Source organism: Staurois parvus, unplaced genomic scaffold, assembly GCF_062004578.1.
Source record: "Staurois parvus isolate SC_StPar_1 unplaced genomic scaffold, SC_StPar_1.0 ptg000001l, whole genome shotgun sequence".
In the NCBI taxonomy this organism is placed as follows: Eukaryota; Metazoa; Chordata; class Amphibia; order Anura; family Ranidae; genus Staurois; species Staurois parvus.
Genome location: NW_028317797.1, coordinates 4,584,625 through 4,604,166, shown reverse-complemented (window position 1 = coordinate 4,604,166; position 19,542 = coordinate 4,584,625). Strand labels below are relative to the sequence as shown.

The 19,542-nt window shown below is 42.0% G+C and overlaps 1 protein-coding gene across 1 annotated transcript in view; it reads left to right on the top strand.

Annotated features, from left to right (window-relative positions):
• Window positions 1-14,399, top strand: part of PPP3R1 (protein phosphatase 3 regulatory subunit B, alpha) — a 110,249-nt gene extending 95,850 nt beyond the window's left edge. Inside the window, exons 5-6 of the mRNA XM_089681742.1 lie at window positions 7,592-7,776; window positions 12,484-14,399. Coding sequence (XP_089537868.1) covers window positions 7,592-7,776; window positions 12,484-12,531 — 233 coding nt within the window. The 3' untranslated portion in view covers window positions 12,532-14,399. The remainder of the gene's footprint in view (window positions 1-7,591; window positions 7,777-12,483) is intronic.
• The last annotated feature ends 5,143 nt before the right edge of the window (window positions 14,400-19,542 follow it).

Below are 19,542 nucleotides of genomic sequence, written 5' to 3'. Positions count from 1 at the left end.
CATTAATATACTAAGTATTTACGCACTTGGGAGGAGCGGTGTATCACATTTGGAGGAAGAGAGCGTGAGGACCTCACACGTTCATTTGAATTTTGGAACTTTTATCACAAGTGGTGATTTCAAGGATTGCACTGCTGTAATATTTAGGACTTTATTGACATACTTTTGTTGTGTATTAGCTGTAAACAGTGGAGTGGGATATTGACAATATTAATGGTCACAACGTATTTCACATGATTTTTCTTTTAGCTGCTTGTATAATATTATTATGTTGCGCTGCCTGTATTCATTTTAGGTGTATACAATAAGTGTGGTGAATCACTTTATCGGTGCTAGCTTGCAACATTTACCGGCGTATAAGACGACTGGGCGTATAAGACGACCCCCTACTTTTCCTGCTAAAATTTAGTGTTTGAGCTATACTCGCCGTATAAGACTACCCCTCTTCCAATGCACACCAGTGGCAGGAATAGTGCCCCATCATTGGTATCAGTGGCAGGAATAGTGCCCCATCATTGGTATCAGTGGCAGGAATAGTGCCCCATCATTGGTATCAGTGGCAGGAATAGTGCCCCATCATTGGTATCAGTGGCAGGAATAGTGCCCCATCATTGGCATTAGTGGCAGGAATAGTGCCCCATCATTAGTATCAGTGGGGGGAATAGTGCCCCATCATTGGTATCAGTGGGGGGAATAGTGCCCCATCATTGGTGTCAGTGGGAGGAATGGTGTCCCAACATTGGTGTCAGTGGGAGGAATGGTGTCCCATCATTGGTGTCAGTGGGGGGTGGAATGGTGCCCCATCATTGGTGTCAGTGGGGGGGGGGGGGAATAGTGCCCCATCGTTGATGTCAGTGGGGGGGAGGAATAGTGCCCCATCGTTGATGTCAGTGGGGGGGAGGAATAGTGCCCCATCATTGGTGTCAGTGGGGGGGAGGAATAGTGCCCCATCGTTGGTGTCAGTGGGAGGAATAGTGCCCCATCGTTGGTGTCAGTGGGAGGAATAGTGCCCCATCATTGGTATCAGTGGGAGGAATAGTGCTCCATCATTGGTATCAGTGACACCAATGATGGGGCACTATTCCTCCCACTGACACTTGCTGACCCTGTTCTCGTATGGTGCTGCTGCAGCCAGCATATGTGGTTGCAGCAGCACCTCTACACTGACCACTTACCTGCTGGTCCTGCACTCGATTTTCGCGGGGCTGCTCGGCTCCACCCCCTCGCCGGTGATTGGCCGCCTGTGTGCCTTTCCTGAGCTACAGTTCTGGCGGCCAATCACTGGTGAGGAGGCGGAGCCGAGCAGCCGCACGAACATCCAGTGACTGAACTGAAGGCGCAGCCGCGCTTCCTGGACCGGATCGTCGTGGGACCGGAACCAGGTAAGAAACAGCCGCTGCCCACCCCTGTACTTAGTGTCCCTTCCATTGGGGGAAGGGGGGGGGCGGCGGCGGCAACGCGCCGCCCCCCTAAAAAGTGTCAGTATGCCGTATACCGGCGTATAAGACGACCCCCGACTTTTGAGAAGATTTTTAAGGGGTAAAAAGTCATCTTATACGCCGGCAAATACGGTATATCGTTTTTATTTTTTCACTTTTTGATTGCGCTAATTGGTTTCATCTATATTGTTTTGGGTGGAATAGCCTTTTAGAGGCCCTCTGTACTTTTTCCTGAAAAAAAACATTTCAATTTAACTGTCTTTTCTTACAATCTTTCTACTTTGGGCATTTGTTGAACTAGAACCTGTGACAGAACGCGGTACCCGACCCCTGCCCTTCTCACCAACTTGTGACAAAGGACCAGCCAATCTCGCACCACGCTGTCACTTGTGTAACAATTCCACTCTCAGCTGCACCCTGCACAAAGATTTTTCAGCTCGCAGGACCACAGTCTATGTGCCAGTAGCCTGAGAGCGATTGTCACTGGGTTAGGTTAATTATGCAATTAACCCTTCACACTGCCACCACTGCCTTTTTACAGAGAAGGAGGAAACTCACAAATCCTAGCACTATGATTTTAGCATAAGCGTCTGTAACACACACTGTCACTACAGACCGATATATTCAGAGGATTATTGTATACAGTAGCACTCTTCAAGAGACAGGGATTCTTTAGTTTGCATTAAACGTTTTAGAGACAGTTTCAACACTTTTCAAAATGGGGTTTATTACTAAAAAGGTCAAAATGGTGCAATTCAAATATTTACAGAAAAAGATGTTACAAAGACATCAAGAGTACAATAAAGCAACAGAGATATAAAAGAAAAGAGTCAAGAAGACAGAATACTTGCAAAGTCCTGGTTTACCAGAGTCCAATTGTCCAAGCAAAAATGTTGCCTTGGCTCTCAAGTCCGTTAAGATGTTTCTTGATTGATGTTAAATGAGAGCTCCCTTCACCAGGCCTGTCAGTCCTTTTCTATGATATTAAAGGGGTGTCGTCTGAGAACAACTGACCAATCCGGTTTAGGGGATGGGTTCTAGAAGGCCACCAAGTTCCAACTACAATTTCATACTAATATTAATAACTTCCAGTATGTGCAGGTGGTATTCTAGCAACTGGCAGATTAATATTCCGAATTTTATATTTCAAACCCAGGGATACCAAACACAGCGTACCTTTGTCACCCAGGAGGGAAGGGACTGCTTTCTCCCCTTTCCTATGTGCTAACATAGTCATGTATGACCTAGATTTGTTTGGCATGAAATGCCCTATTCAAATATATACCTGATATTAATGTGCCCAGTTCCTGTTGAATTCTATGAAATGTATGGGGAATTGTTACATGTGCTATAGACTTTTTATGGCACGCGCATTCCTAAACTCTAATGGCCTAACAGGTCGTGTGATGGCTGGACTGAGTTCTTGTTTTACGATGGGGCAGAGGAAAGTGTCTTTGCAAAATAGACATCCTGCCAAGACTAGTTAGCGGTTTACTGCTCTGGAGCTGGCCTCTATTTGTGTTTTATTTAAGAGAAGAGGCTCTTTTGAAGTTCATTAAAACTTACATCCACAAATTCCATTTTCATGAGGAGGGAGGAGGGGAGAAAGATGATTGTTCATGAAAAACAAAATGACTGAGACCTTAGCAAGATGATTGTCACGTACAGCTTCCATGTCTCTGTTGCGCATAATCATTACAGAACCCAAAGAATCTGTGACTCTTTAAAGTGCATCTCTGCATCCAGGTTTCAACATCTTTGGTATTTCTGGCCCACTCAGGATATATGATGTCAAATAGACTGGTTCTTTTTTTTTTTTCTTTTTTTGTGCACCTGAATGTCAGAAGGCAATGATGGAGTCTAAGCTCAAGCCTTTATTTGTTGCTGGTGCTTAGTCAAAGTAGTGAAACAATGAGGTACACAAATGGAGCCAGCGTGTAACAAGTTCCCATGCAGGAAAGTTCCCATTTTGCATTTAATGGTAGTGAAAAGATTCTAAAGTGCAGAGACATTGGTGTGAGTAGCAAAATGAGCTACCTACAATTTCAGCACACTGTGCTCTGCTTATTAGTGGGAACTCCACTAACTCCAGAGAGAGACCCTTGCCCCTTGCAACACCTATTGTAAACAGGAGTCAAATTCAGAATTGAAGAATGAAGGCCTTAGTTTGGTTATTTCAGGGCATTGCAGACACATGTACCATTGACACTTTGAAACATGAGGCACATTTTGCATTTGCTTACCTTCCAGTTTTCTGGAATCAGAGACCAACATCATCACTAGTTTTTAGGCATAAGCATATCCACCTATCAGCCATAATTTTATGATCACCCACCTAATATTGAATAGATTGCCCATTTTCCACCAAAACAGCCTTGACCCACCGAGACATGGTTGCCACTAGACTTCTAAAGGTCATTAGTAGCAGATCCTTTTAAGAATATGTAAACCCTACATTTCGTATTTCTGATATGTGCATGTTGTACCATGTACTTGTATGAAAAAGTATCCTGGTCTCTTTTGTATTTTGTATCTTTTTGTGTGAAATACCTGGTGTTCCTGCCAGTCCCTTTGTTTTTCTGTCAAAAACTTTGCACACGAAGTATGAGAGAAATGTGGTTAGATCTCTAGCAATGTTGAGAACACTGTGTTCTCCACAAATGTTAAGACTTGTCCTGACAATCCCCTACCCCACGCAGCCTTTCACTGGAAAGATTATTGCACTGTTGTTTCTCCACCCCTGCTCCTTATGCACCTGAGAACAGAGGGTATGTGATCACCAATAAAAAATGGGGGGAAAAGGTATTTATAATGTTGTTTTTTGTTTTTTTTTTAATATCTATACACAAATGTAGCTTTAATTTTTTTTTTTTTTAACTGGGTTGTTTTTTTACAAGGTGAGGGTATACATATGCTTTAAGTCCTGTAAGTTGGGAGGTTAGGCCTCAATGGATGGGGCTTGTATTTCAAGCACATCCCACAGATGTTTGATTGGATGGAGATATGAAGAATTTATGTTCCTGTACATCAGGTGCCATCTCTTCCCAGGTGAATAACACACACGGCCATGCTCCCGATAAGAAAACATGATTCAGTAGAACAGGTCACCTTCTTCCATTGCTCCTTGGTCCAGTTTTAATGCTCACATGCCATTTGTAAGGGCTTTTAGCTGTGGACACGGGTCAACATGGGCACCCTGACCAGTCTGTGGCTACACAGCCCCATACACAAACTTTGAAACCCATTTTTCTGCTTTCAACAAATCAACTTCATGGACAACATGTTTACTTGCTGCCTAATATTTCCTACTGACTTTCAGATGCCTTTGCAACAAGACAATCAGCAAACCTGTAAATGGTCATAATGTCATAGCTGATTGGTTTATGTGGGCAGTACAGTTACATTGAGAAGCATCTACCACATAATTTAAGATCTAATTATTTACAATTGGAAGTGTATTGAGAGTAGTCCTGGATGAGTTCAGGGTTTAAATGCTGTCTAGGTTTCTTGAATACCAAATGTTGTCTCCACTTAGAGTAGTTATTTGGTGCTTAGAAATGGCCATTGATCACTGTGCAGTAAGTGCAACTGCAGAACTGATCTCTATTTACACTGAGACCCACCTTTGTTACAAGCCTGGTCATTTTTCTCATTGTTTTGTGGTGTCAGACAGTACTTCAACAAAAATACTTATTTTAAAACTGTACAGAATCTATAGATAGTCCGAATCTTGCTACAAGATTACAACTTTTGCCCTCAGTGTTGCTTTTCTGTGGAGATCACATGAAGGCCTTGATTCATCAGATCTCCAGAATTTCATGGCTTAAAGCTTGGTAAGCAGATCTCCCTTATTGAATGTGCTTTTTTCAACCTGACCTCTGAAGGTGAGCTATTTTTGGAAATTCCCTTGAGGAATACATTATGGTGGCTACTGAGGGAAAGGTATTTTTACCCTACATTTCTCACTCACACTTCCCTATTCATTGGGCCTCCCCTAGCATACAGACATGATTTCTTCACCTCCTTGAGGAGTTTTCACCTACAACAGGTTTTTCACCTCGTGGCAGACCCTGCACTGCTAAGTCGCCTGGACCTGCTCAAAAACATGAGCATTAAAGCTTTGCCCCACCCCTTGACAAAAGGGGACGAGAGTGGTGTCTTTTGGCCATTGCTCCATGTTAGAGCAAAGATGTCCTGGTCTTGTATTTTACACTGTCCTTGAGAGAGTTACACAGTCTCTATCGCTGTCTTCTTCCCAGTTAATTTTTGCTGCTTCACAAGGTAGACTATTTTTCCCTGCACGCAGTCCCAAAACCGTCTCCACCCCTGAAACCAGGCACAAGGTAGGTGTAGAAGTTTGTGCCGCAGCCCAAAATACTGATCCCCAACAAGTGATACTATAGTGTCCAAGATAGAAATGTGCACACTCCACAAAAAGATAAAACATGGCTTTTATTAGCACAAGCAGTAAAATGGCAGCAGGTGAGCAATTGAAGCTTACATGTTTTGGCAAACAGCTCTAATCATAGTATATTTTAAAACCATTTAATAGGAGCACACGGTCCAAATAAATGGAGTACAGAAACAATGGTGGAAGTGGGATAACTGCAGCTTATAATCACAGTGGGTGGTCACATTCTTCCGTTTTATGAAAATTGAAAGGGCTTTTCAAAATCCTGCACATATGGACTTATCCACTTAACAATGCATGTCCCATCATAGTCCAAAAACATCTATTCTAATTGCTGCAGTAACCAGCCTCCCCTAGACTTGTCACTAAGTCTACTACAGCAGTAGGGCTTATTCCTGGTTTTATAGACCTACCACTATATCTCTCATATTAAAGATCCTCCAACGTTTATAGCAACCACATTGTGATGGGTTTTACTCCCCATCTATCCACACTTCAGTGTAGTTTTTACACTACTGAATTCACCACACCTGTAGCACTTTAGACCCTTATTCAAAACCTGAACTTTCATGTCCAAGGGTGCCTTAGAGACCTTTTTTCTTGACAAGACTCCTAAATCAAAGCTTTGAACCTTGGGCCTAAACATGGATACTCTCACTTCCCTGTGGTGGACACCATGACATTTTGTGGCTTTTCCCTCACCCTTGTACTGTATGGGATATCTGGGTCTTATCCTCAGATCATTATATTTACTTTACCATCAGCACAACATTTTGTCTATCACTGATACCACGTTCTTGAACATACTGCCGTTGGCACCCTTCTGTTGCATCTCCCTGTGAATGTTCTGCTGGTGGACTCCTTTGAGACAACCAGTGCCCGGTTCCTCCACTCAAGGTGATTGAAACTATACTTGCTATGTGCGGGTGCTAGCTCCATTACATGGACTCCCTTTTCTTCAGAGGTCTCCCTGATCTACAACCCTCATACACTGGCCTGGGTTTTGATATCTCCTCCCTCTCTGTCAGGGTCACTGGGTTGCCACTTATGAGCTGAGCAGTTTTTTTTGCTCTCTTATCCTCAAAAGAATTGTCTCTGCCAGTTTGGGTGGAGGGAGGTTTAATAAATACAGTTATCCGAACCCAGGCTTCTGCAATGGAGAAGGTGAAGTAACGATGCAGTCATTCTGGTGAGGCCCTGTAATTGTTGAGTAGGGTTGCTTTAGGAACATAAGATTGTATTTTGTTAAGGGGGTGGGGGCAGGTTTTGTCTTTTGTTGTAAGGTCCACCACTTTAACAGGAACTTAAACACTATAAAAACAGAGCTGATGGCACACGATGCCTAAATTACAAACCTTCTTAAAATGCAGAGTGCCTGGCTATCATACTGTTTTCAGTAGCGTCAATCTTTTCAGTTGATGACTGTAAGAGTAAGAATGCAGATCAGTTGTCAGAAATTCTTACCTGTGTAGTTATTATGGGATTTCGGTTAAAAGGTATTAAGCAAAAAGGGTCATCTTGACAACCAGGCAACAAACATTAGTATAAGACATCAATAATGGCAGCCATCATGCTTGTTTCATTAAAGGTTTCCTGTAACCTTTGTTTTAGGTGACCAAAATTAAAATTGTGCATGTAAGAGGCCTCCAAAATTGCTTGTCTACCCAAAATGGGGCACTTTGGAGCTTTGTATTAGTATCTGTGCATGAATTTTAAAGTTTTGTTCTCCTCTCTTCCCTAGTTGCTTTCCGTATATATGACATGGACAAGGATGGCTATATCTCAAACGGCGAGCTTTTCCAGGTGTTGAAGATGATGGTCGGAAACAACCTCAAAGACACACAGTTACAACAAATAGTAGACAAAACGATTATCAATGCAGATAAAGATGGTGATGGGAGAATATCTTTTGAAGAATTCTGTGCTGTGAGTATCTGTTAGGATTATTCTTGTCTTTACTTTTTATTTCTAGTGAATGCAGTCCTAGCCGAAACTTCATCTGCTTTAACTGCTGAGTGACGAGGAACACTCTGAAAAGAGCTGAACTGTTCAGGAATTTGCCACCTCTCCAATTTCAAGATACTGGCAGGTCTTTTCTTTTTTTTTTTTTTTTTTAAAAGCTGTGAAATGGTGGAAGTAAAAATAAATAAATAATTGGTCCTACTTTATCTGGCATATAAACATGTAATTGTAAAGTTGCTGTTTACCGTAGTTTTGTCTGATGTGTTTGCCTGCAAGAACAGGATCAAGAGTGAGCAGGAAAATAGTTCTGCACAGTGGGATTTATCTACCAAGTGTTTTATTTAACCACTAGCCTACAGGGCACTTATACCCCCTTCCTGCCCAGGCCAATTTCCGGCTTTCAGCGCTGTTGCACTTTGACAATTGCGCGGTCATGCAACACTGTACCCATATGAAATTTTTATCATTTTTTTGTGACAGAGCTTTATTTTGGTGGTATTTAATCACCTCTGGGTTTTTTTTTTTTTTTCTTAAACCAAAAACCACTGAACATTTAAAAAAAACATGTTTTTTTCTTAGTTTTTGTTATAAAATTTTGTAAAGAAGTGATTTCTCCACTGATGTGCGTTATGAGGCTGCAATGATGGGCACTGATAGGCTGCACTGATGGACACTGATAGGTGGCACTGATGGGTACTGATGAGGAGGCACTGGTAGGTGGCCCTGATGGGCATTGACAGGCATCACTGGGCACTGAAAGGCAGCACTGATAGGTGGCACTGACTGGTACTGATGGGCAGCACTGATGGGCACTGGCAGGTGGCATGGATGAGCACTGACAGGTGGCACTGCTAGGCCTACACAGATCATCAGGGCACACTGATCATCAGTGCTCTGATGATCTGTGTGCATGTCCCCTCCGAGGAATGCCAATTACCGGCTCTCCTCTCCTCACGAGCTGTCAGCGTGACAGCTCGTGGGGAGAGAAATGCCGATAACCGGCATTTCCCTATTTACATGTGATCAGCTGTGATTGGACACAGCTGATCACATGACCGAGCCGACATCTTCAGCTCTTTCTGTGGATCGGTGATTTGCTGTGTCCGAGGGACACAGCGCACCGCCGATCGCTGCGCTCCAGGAGCCGTGCATGCGAATGGGAGGCGTCCTCCAAGAACAAGAGAACCACCTTGCGTCCGTCATATTACTATATGGAAGGGGGGAGGCGGTTAAATAAATCAGGAAGATAAATCATTTCAGAACTTTTCCACCTTTAATGTAACCTATAAACTGTACAACTCAGTTGAGCAACCACCTGGAATCTATTAGGTGGAGGGAAGTAAAAATAAAAAAACTCAAATATGTTTGCATAAGTGTGCACACCCCTAAACTAATACTTAGTTGAAGCACCTTTTTGATTTTATCACAGCACTCAGTCTTTTTGGGTATTAGTCTATCAGAATGGCACATCTTTACTTGGCAATATTTGCCCACTCTTCCTTGCAAAAACACTCCAAAACTGTCAGATTGCTAGGGCATATCCTGTGCTCAGCCCTCTTCAGATCACCCCACAGATTTTCCATCTGATTCAAGTCTGGGCTCTGGATGGGCCATTCCAAAACTTTAATCTTCTTCTGGTGAAGCCATTCCTTTGTTGATTTGGATGTATGCTTTGGGTCGTTCTGCTAGAAAGCTGATCATGAAGAGGAATGTTCTCTTTCAGCATAAACCTGAAGGTTTTGTGCCGATATTGAATGGTATTTGGAACTGTTCATAATTCCCTCTACCTTGACTAAGGCCCCAGTTCAAGCTGAAGAAAAACATCCCCAATGCATGATACTGCCACCACCATGCTTCACTGTGGGTATGGTGTCCTTTTGGTGATGTGCAGTGTTTTTGCGCCAAACATATCTTTTAGAATTATGGCCAAAAATTTGAACTTTGGATTCATCAGACCTTAATATATTTTCCTACGTGCTTTTGTGAGACTTCAGATGTGTTTTTGCAAAACTTAGCTGGGATGTTTTTCTTCATAAGAAAAGGCTTCCATCTTTTCACTCTACCCCATAGCACAAACATATATGAAGAATACGGGAGATTGTCACATGTACCACACAGCCAGTACTTTCCAGATATTTCTGCAACTCCTTTAATGTTGCTGTAGGCCTCTTGGCAGCCGCTCAGACCAGTTTTCTTCTCATGTTTTCATCCATTTTGGGGAGACGTCCAGTTCTTGGTAATGTCACTGTTGCGCCATATTTTCTCCACTTGACGATGACTGTCTTCACTTTGTTCCATGGTATATCTAATGGGTTGGAAATTCTTTTGTACCCTTCTCCTGACTGATACCTTTTAACAATGAGATCACTCTGATGCTCTGGAAGCTTTCTGCGGATCATGGCTTTTGCTGTGGGATGCTACTAAGAAAATATCTGGAAAGACCTACTAGAACAGCTGAACTTTATTTGGGGTTAATCAGAGGCACTTTAAATGATTGCAGGTGTGTACTGACTCCTATTTAATATGATTTTGAATGTTATTGCTTAATTCTGAACACAGCTACATCCCCAGTCATAAGAGGGTGTGCACACTAATGCAACAACATTATATTAGTTTTTTAAGCTTACACCCCCCCCCCCCCCAAAAAAAAAAATAGATTTGTTTGTTTTTCAATTGAGTTGTACAGATTACAGGTCACATTAAAAGTGGAAAAGTTTCTGAAATGATTTATCCTTGTCTCATTTTTTACATCACAGAAACCTGACAGTTTAACGGGTGTGTAGACACCAGTGACAGGTACATTTTATGGCAACATCTTGGATCTATTATGTCCTTGTTGATTTCCTACATACACTGAATGTCATCCATCTTCTGGTTCACTCAATAGTTGCAATGAAATAGCCCATTCATTTTCAAATCAAACCATTAATTCTCTTTGCTTTCCTGTTTGTAAGACTGATGGCTGCTGTGCCTCCTATTCCCCATCCACTGGTCTTGGCACATCTTTTCTGTAGTTCTTTCTCCATGATGTAGCAATGTAATTCAGCCCCACTTGCAGTAGTGGGCGGACCCGAGACTCTCAGACACATTCAACATGTACACGCCTAGTGTGCCCACCCACATTCACTATTTATTCCCTGTGGTTAATAGGAATAGTAGTTTCCTTTTACTGCAGAGAGAGCAGTGGGGATTACATCATATCCCCCCCTCTCTAACACCTGCTGTTTCCACTCAGACAGCATACCTAAAAATCATTTTTGAAAAAGGTCTTACCTTTTTAATTGTTGGTTTGGTGCAAGCTTATATATAGGCATCTTCTTTTGTTTAGAATACTTGCACTGTGCAATTAGAGGACATTTCGTTAAGTGCAATAAAATACAATGTGCCTTGAAATCTTTAAAGTGGTGAACACCGTACAGTTGTTTTCTGTGCATCCTATTCACACTGAAACTCAGACATGCTGCATTTTATCGCAGCACACTGCACAGGATTACATGTCACTGTTCAGCAGTACACCTTGCTGCTGTACTGTAACATGAAAATGGTGTAACTTTTCTACACTTCAAATAAAGCTGGCACAAAAAAAGGCAGATGTGTGATGCTCTGATTTGCGCACCACACCTCCCCCTACTGCCGCTAGAGCAGACAGCTGTTGGACAGTAGCACAGTTTACTGTGAAGCAGCTCTCCAATTAATGCGAACGGGCCCTTAAACAGTATTTTTGGTAAATTTAAATCCAGAGACCCCTCCTGAACATTACATTAATTTTTTGTTTTTGGGTTTTTTTTTTTTTTTTTAGCATTGGGCGTTTCTTAAGATGGGGAAAAAGTACATCTACTTGTACGACTGTTGTGATGGTTGGGGGGGGGGGGGGGGGGCGCCTCATCACACGACCGTACTTGGGCATACAACTGTGCATGGGATATGTTTGTCATGTTCCGTACATCCCTGTGCAGACAGTTCTATTCATGATTGGTATACAGCCACTGCTCCCAGTTTCAGAGCCATGTTGAGTACTAGTGCCAGTCCCTGAATGCAGATAGTGTGCAATCGGGGACCTGCACAGATGTCAAATTGAGAGAAGTGGCTGTGTCTTTGCAGCCACTGTGTCCCAGTGTACACTTTTTCCTTGTTCAGATCTATAACTTTAAGGGTCAGGATGACCCCATGGTGACTGAACAAAGCCTATAACCCTGACTTATTGTCTATTGACCAGGCAGGGTACAAAGTGTGTCCAGCAGTGCTCATCACAGGTAGTTGCTAGCTGGGTGGATAGCCACAAATAGCTGTGACTGCCTCCAATCTGTCATTGAATTGTACAGGGCTCGGTGACCACAATTAGCTTTTCACTGATTGTTGAAACCGCTGCAAGAATCAGCAAATTACTGCCACTATCATTTGCACCAGCTCTGGTCGCCCATGCAAATGTAGCCTTAAAGTTTCAAAGATGTGTTTGGTTGACTACAGTACAGGGTTTCTCAACCAGGGTTCCTCCTAAGGTTGCTAGGGGTTTCTTTAGCAATTTCTGACCTACTGACCACTGCTTCCTACTGCTATAGTATTTTATTAGCATGTACTGATATATCTGCTCAAGTCCAGAAAAAACCTTAATTTCTGTGATATCAGCAAATACCTAGTTTTTCTGACATCCCATTGTCCTCTCCTCTGCAGGTCGTAGGTGGTTTAGATATCCACAAAAAGATGGTGGTCGATGTGTGACTCTTCAGAACAACATCCAACACTTATGCTTTCTTCTCCATCTCTGAAGATCTGCTCAAGACGTCCAGCAACGCTCTCTGTGTATTTTAAATGGAAGTATTTTTCTCTGTGAAGCCACATTTTCCAACATGAGCCTCATGAAGCCAACTTAAGTGTTATTGAACTTTTTATTCTCTCAATAACTTGGTGTAGCACTTTAAAGTCTGAAGGACAGCACAATGGGGAGGAGCATATCAGTGTGATGGAGAAAAAGAAGGGAGTTGGCTTTTTTCTATTTATTTTTGTTTCCTCATCTTTTATAAACAAGAATTATATATATAACTTTCTATGTAGTCATTAGGTGGGCTTTAATTTAATTTACTTGAGTAAAAGAAACAACAAAACAAAAACTAGAGTAAAAAGTGCCAAGCAGAACATAAGCCGTTCAATACATGAATATAAATCCTTACTTTTATTTCACACAGTTTTATAAATATATATATATTGTAGAAGAATGTATACTTTGAACTGGGTGTCTGGTCAACGTGTTTCGTATCTTATTTTTTTTTGTATATTAACTGGTTGATCAACGCTGTTGCATCCTGTTAATGTACTTAACTTTTTTTTTTAACACAGGAAATTTGTATGTTAATTTATACATGTTAATATATTACCAGGGACTGTGTCTCTTGCTTTTTTTTTTTTTTCTTTTTTTTTATTAGTTGAATGTTACTGCCAAGTGAAGAACTGTTAATGCATATAGCAACTGCACAGAACCTATATCTCCTGCTTTCCAGAGTTGCTGAAGCAAGTCACCCAAATTGTACTATTCCATCAGTTGCAGCAGGTATACACCCTTCAAGGACCCCGTCCCTTTTATATAAGCCGATTTAACAGAATTCAGGATTTATTCACTCCTACCTGCCAACTGAATTGAACAGACTATTGCAGGCAGCATGACTGGTAACGATATATGTACATTGGTTATAGGAGAGGTTCTTTGTCCTGGTGGAATGTTTTCTGTTACTTTTTGTGAAAATAAGACATTTTGTTCTGCTCTGTCCTTAATTACTCCCATCATGTGTGATATAAAAGTAGTGAGACACTCTTAACTTTTTCCACCTCTCCTTTTTTTTTTTTTCTGCTGTGGTACTATTGGATGGAAAACAAGTAAAACCAAATGCAGATATATATATATACATATTTTTGTTTTGCTCTTGAAAGCATATCCATTTTATTAATGATTTAGTAAGGGCAGGTAAAAGTATTGCCTGCTTGCCATAGCTGTTCCTTCAACTGAGTGCTGCACACCATGGGCTCTGTCTGTGCGAGAGAAATCAAGGTGCTTGGTGTCCTTGCATGACATGGAGTTTTGCATGTAGATCGATTTTTTTGAAATGTTCCTCTTGTTTACATAATTTGCATTATATATAAATATATATATATAAATATTAAAATAAAAAAAAGAAATTGCCAAACTTTGGTACATGTTGATGTTCAATAACCTAAAAAAAAATCTCCACTACACATTAAGTTTGTTCCTCTGGATCAGTCCGTGGTTCATTATCCCAGCCAGTGGTCTTCTGTTCCAGTGTCAGCTGCCATGTGCTCTGCTACAAGGGGGATTTAGTCTTTTGTGAATTTATTATTTTTTGTACATACATTGTGTTTAAACATTTTAGCAGATGCTATTTCTAATGCTTGTGCATACCTTGGCTGACTTTCAGATAGCAAGCATCTTTATTGGAGATTTTTTTTTTAATTTGTGTGAGGGGAATGGTTAATGTTGAATGTTTTTTTTCTTTTTGTTTGTTTCCTTTGCATGCTATATAACTTGTAGGAACTGTAGAAATCTTCATACTGTATGAATAAAAAGATGGAACTTGTTATTCGGTCTTTGGTCTTAAGTTCTGTGTTGACAAAACTAAACAAATGGGCTCACCCTTGTGTGTTTTTATTGAAATTATTGGAAACCCTTCAAGACACTTTTATGCAGAATGAAAGGCAAATGGCAGCGTGCACAAATGCAGGTTTTTATTCAGGAAAATGCTTGTGCGTAGATGTAGAGGTGTAAACGCAGCCTAAAGGGACAAACTTACCTAAAATAAATACATAATGTCTTGGTATTTCAAAGCTGTCTAGTGACATCAGACATTGTCATTCCCAACTCAAGTCATTTAATGTCATCTTATAGCAAAGCTTCTATTCTAAATAGGGATGCTCACATCGCATCTGCTTCTGTTCAGGAAGCAGGAGAAGCCTTCACATACTGTGGACAGTTTGCCCATTTTGGGGTGAAACAATAGCAATCTGACACTGTTTTATAGCCTGTTTTAGGCCCCAAGAATGATCGCATGAGAATGAGGGCCACCTCATAGATATTGATCAGCGCCCCATTCAGCCAAAAATGTCCATATGGGGAAAGTTGATCATCACAGTAATTTTTATTGTAAAGGTTGTGAGGTATGTAGGCTGACTTAATTTTCCTTTGCATGGTGATGGGATCCCAGTCGCCCCTGGTAGGGGTTAGACATTTCAGGAGATATAATCAATGTAACATGTATCTATAATCTAATTAGTGGATTGTGTAGAATTTGGGTTGGCTACATTTTCAAAACTGTTCTACCTGCCTACAGCAGGCAGGCTTTAGATCTGTATAAGCATCAGTTACTCAACCAAGGTTCCTTGGAATATTAGTGTTCAGCAAATGCCACCATTACAGAGGATTCCTATAGGCCTAATGGTGGTTTTAGTATCCCCCTGGCAGGATTCCAAGCAGAGAAGGACTCAGGAGGAGGAGATGTGGTTCAAGCAGTTCACAGGAGTTTGACCAGCTGATCAGAGTGAACTGTTGATGGTATAAGGGAATCTAAGAATGATGAAGAAAGCAGGACCAGGATGAGGGAGAAGTTGTTATGCTAAACAATCCCTTTTGTGAATGGAAGCAATTGCAGGATGCCAACAGTAATATAATGTAGCATTCAGTAAAGAATGAGCACAAAGTGGAAAGAGCGAAGTTCTCCCCACAGCTAGGAACAGTCTGTTTGTCAACACAGTAGGGCTGGCAGCAATGAGGGGAGAAATAGGATAAAACGTGTTTGGGGGGTAAAAGGAATAGAGGATTTGCAGAGTGTAAAATAAAGAGGAAATTCAGTGGAGGAGCAGTTGGGGTGTAAAGGTGTGTGTGAAACTAATGTGTTGGCTAAAATCTGACAGGGATAATGGAGTAGGGAAAGACTGTAGAACATGGGTGAATAGAGTAGGTTCAGATACTAAAGTTTGAGTGAATTTGAATGGTGGGGGAAGCAGGGAAAAGAGAAATGTTAATATAAGTTAACCCCTTGGCGCTAGAGCCTCCCGGCCCTTTAAGGGTTCCAGACGCTGGGAGGCGGTTTTAGGGTCATGTGTCCGCCGTGGTTCACTGACACGGTGGTCACATGATTGGGAAAGGTCCCGATTGAAAGAGATCAGGACCTTTCTGTGAGTACCGAGCGTGTGTGCTGGGAGTGCGCAGAGCATACGCTCTCAGCACGTTTTTTTAATAGAGCGCAAATGTGCAGCATCTCGGCATCTAGGCCCAGACACCGGGAGGCCACACGTTTGCGTTTGGCCGACGCCAAGAGGTTAAGGGCAATAGGAATGGAGAACATTTGAATGTTTTGTGCAGGCTATAGGGCAGAGGTTCTTATGCCACTGAAAACAGAATAGTTTCTTTTGAGTACTAAAAACCAGTTTGAGTAAAATGTAATATTTTATGCTTTTATATCGGCATCCAACTAATCACATAAATGTACCATGAGCTGCCGATCATAACAATATTTTAGGGGTTTCTCAGACTGAAAAAGGCACCACTAGACTATATAAAACATAAATACACTGCTATAAAAAATTTTTAAAGAACCACTTTAAAAACACATCAGATCAAAATGTCATGCTGGATATCTATACTGCTATGGACTGGGTAATGTATTAGGAATGTAAGGATGCCCCATCCTTTGATGGAAATGAGAATTATTAACCTACAGAGGACTGAATTCAAAGACACCCCAAAAATCAAAATGAAAATAAATTATGCAGCAGGCTAGTCCATTTTGCTGAAATTTCATCGCAGCAACTCAAAATGGTACTCAGTAGTTTGTATGGCCCCCATGTGCTTGTATGCTTGCATGCTTGCCTGATATCGGGGCATGCTCCAAATGAGACAATGGATGTTGTCCTGGGGCAACCTGGTGGCATCCGATGGACCGAAACATGATATCCCAGAGGTGTTCTATTGGATTTTGGTCAGGCGAACGTGGGGGCCATTCAATGGTATCAATTCCTTCATCCTCCAGGAACTGCTGCATACTCTTGCCACATGAGGCCGGGCATTGTCCTGCATCAGGAGCAAGCAACTGCACCAGTGTAGGGTCTGACAAATGGGTCCAAGGATTTCATCCTGCTACCTAATGGCAGTCAGGCTGTCATTGTCTAGCCTGTAGAGGTGTGTGTGTCCCTCCATGGATATGCCTCCCCAGACCATCACTGACCCATCATCAAAATAGTCATGCTGAACGATGTTACATGCAGCATAACATTCTCCATGGCTTATCCAGACCCTTTCACATCTGTCACGTGTTCAGGGTGACACTGCTCTCATTTGTGAAAAGCACAGGGTGCCAGTGGCGGACCTGCCAATTCTGGTGTTCAATGGCAAATGCCAATCGAGCTCTATGATGCTGGGCAGTGAGCACAGGGCCCACTAGAGTATGTCAGGCCCTCAGGCCACCCTCATGAAGTCTGTTTCTGATTGGTCAGAGCCATTCACACCAGTGACCTGCTGGAGGTCATTTTGTAGGGCTCTGGCAGGCTCATCCTGTTCATTTTTGCAGAAAGGAGCAGATATTGGTCCTGCTGATGAGTTAAGGACCTTTTACGGCCTTGTCCAGCTCTCCTAGAGTAACTGCCTCTCTCCTGGAATCCCCTCCATGCTCTTGAGACTGTGCTGGGAGACACAGCAAACCTTTTGGCAATGGCACGTATTGATGTGCCATCCTGGAGGAGTTGGGACGCCCTGTGCAACCTCTGTAGGGTCGCCTCATGTTACCAATACTGACAATGACCCTAGCCAAATGCAAGACTAGTGGAAAAACAGTCAAACATGAGTAGGGAAAAAAATGTCAGTGACCTTCCACCTGTAAAACCATTCCTGTTTTGGGGGTTGTCTCATTGTTGCCCATCTAGTGCACCTGTTAATCAGTTTTCGCTGCTTTGGTGTTAATGAAATTAACAACCCCCTCTGCTACTTAACTGACCAGATCAATATCCCAGAAGTTTAAATGACTTGATGCTATACTCTGATTAAAAAGTGTTTTTTTTTCTCATTTTTTTTGTAGTGTATTAATTCCCTGTATAGAACCCTTCTTAACCAGTTTTGGGCCACCACCCACAATATACTGTGGATGGGCGGCAGCTACAGGTGCGTACTTGTACATCGCTGGTCTTTTGCCAACACAGCCCCCATGTCAGCAGTTATATGTTAGATCTCATAACATGGATCACCCTGGAAGCCACATAGCAAGTTGTCTCAAAGGTTTCCAAAACAAGGGTATTTCAGACTTATTAACCCCCAGCAAGTTATGGTCTCACGCAGGCAGAGATAGTGTTGAACAATGGGTAGGGAGGACCCCCTAAACAGCTTTACCTGTAATGGCTTCAGATTTGCTCTGAATCCCTGCCCTTACCTGGTTATGTTCATTTTTTTCAGATCCACATCCTCTGGTTCCTTTGTGTCAAAGAAGGAATTTTCTGCAGCTATTTTTGGTTTATGGGATTAGCTCTCCCTGGTTTGGAATAACTGGGATACAAGTGTGGTTGCTCTACTTTGCTGCTTCCCCTTTTGTGAGAGGATGAGGCATTGGAGAAACCTCCTTAAGATGAGGAGGAAGAGAAAGCTGTAGAGGATTGAGAATCCTCTGTAGATGAGTCCTCCCAGGGGAGTCTCAAGATCAGGGATGTTACAAACAGAAGACTGTAGTGGGCTTCCATGCAGCTATGGTGTGCACTACTTTGAAGTTGCCACTTTTGGAGTTCTCTCCAAATATCACTAGTAGCCACCTAAATATACCAGATTTTTTTTTTTTTTTTTTTTTTTTTTTTTTTTTTTTTTAAGTGCACCCTCACTTGCAGCAAGTGGTGTATTCTAATTGTGTTCAATTGGAGAAGGTGTTTTCACTTTTGAAGTGATTCATTTATCAGTACCCCAGGGAAGAGGAATTCTATAAGACATGGAGTTCTCCAGCAGTTGACCCAGCCATTTCCTACTTAAGACTCCTATGGTCCCAATCCTTTTTTTTTTTATTCATCTTAATAAAGACATGTACTACAAGGTTACATCAAGCTCTAAAGCATAGAGTAAGCCAACATATGGCACAAAAGTTACACTGTAATTGTAAGACTTCATCAGTACAGTGCACATTTACTCCATTTCCAGGGTAGAAAAAAAGAACTCTGCGATGAACATTAGGTAGCAACAGCGAGGTCTAATAGAAGCAAATATGGCAGTAGTAGATATACCTCAGGGGAGAGGGAAGTAGTACACTCCTCCACAACAGATGGAGCCCTATAATCTCCATAGGAGAGATCACCATTCAAAGTCACGGAGCTGACCTGGGGGTATCTGATAAAGTAGGGTAAGGACCATGAGACTGAGGATAGAGATGGGGGAGATTAGAGTACTATTAAGAGAGGAAGGGAAGAGAAGGATGCTGGGGAGGGGGGAATTGCACTGCATGATACAGCTGTAGATAGTGGATTAACATCCACAAGGGGAAATCTTTAAGTGCAGTAAAGGGAAGGAGCTCTCACTGGGGCATATGTTGTTTGAGTTTAACACTAAACCTGGACCAAACTCGTGGATCGGGTATGGAGTGAAGATTGGGCAACTGAGGGTTACCCTACAGTGGGGTATAGAGGGAAATTGTATCTGTCTCACTAATTTACGCCTTCACCTGATTCCACATCCATACTATGGTTCGCATTGAGTCATCATTT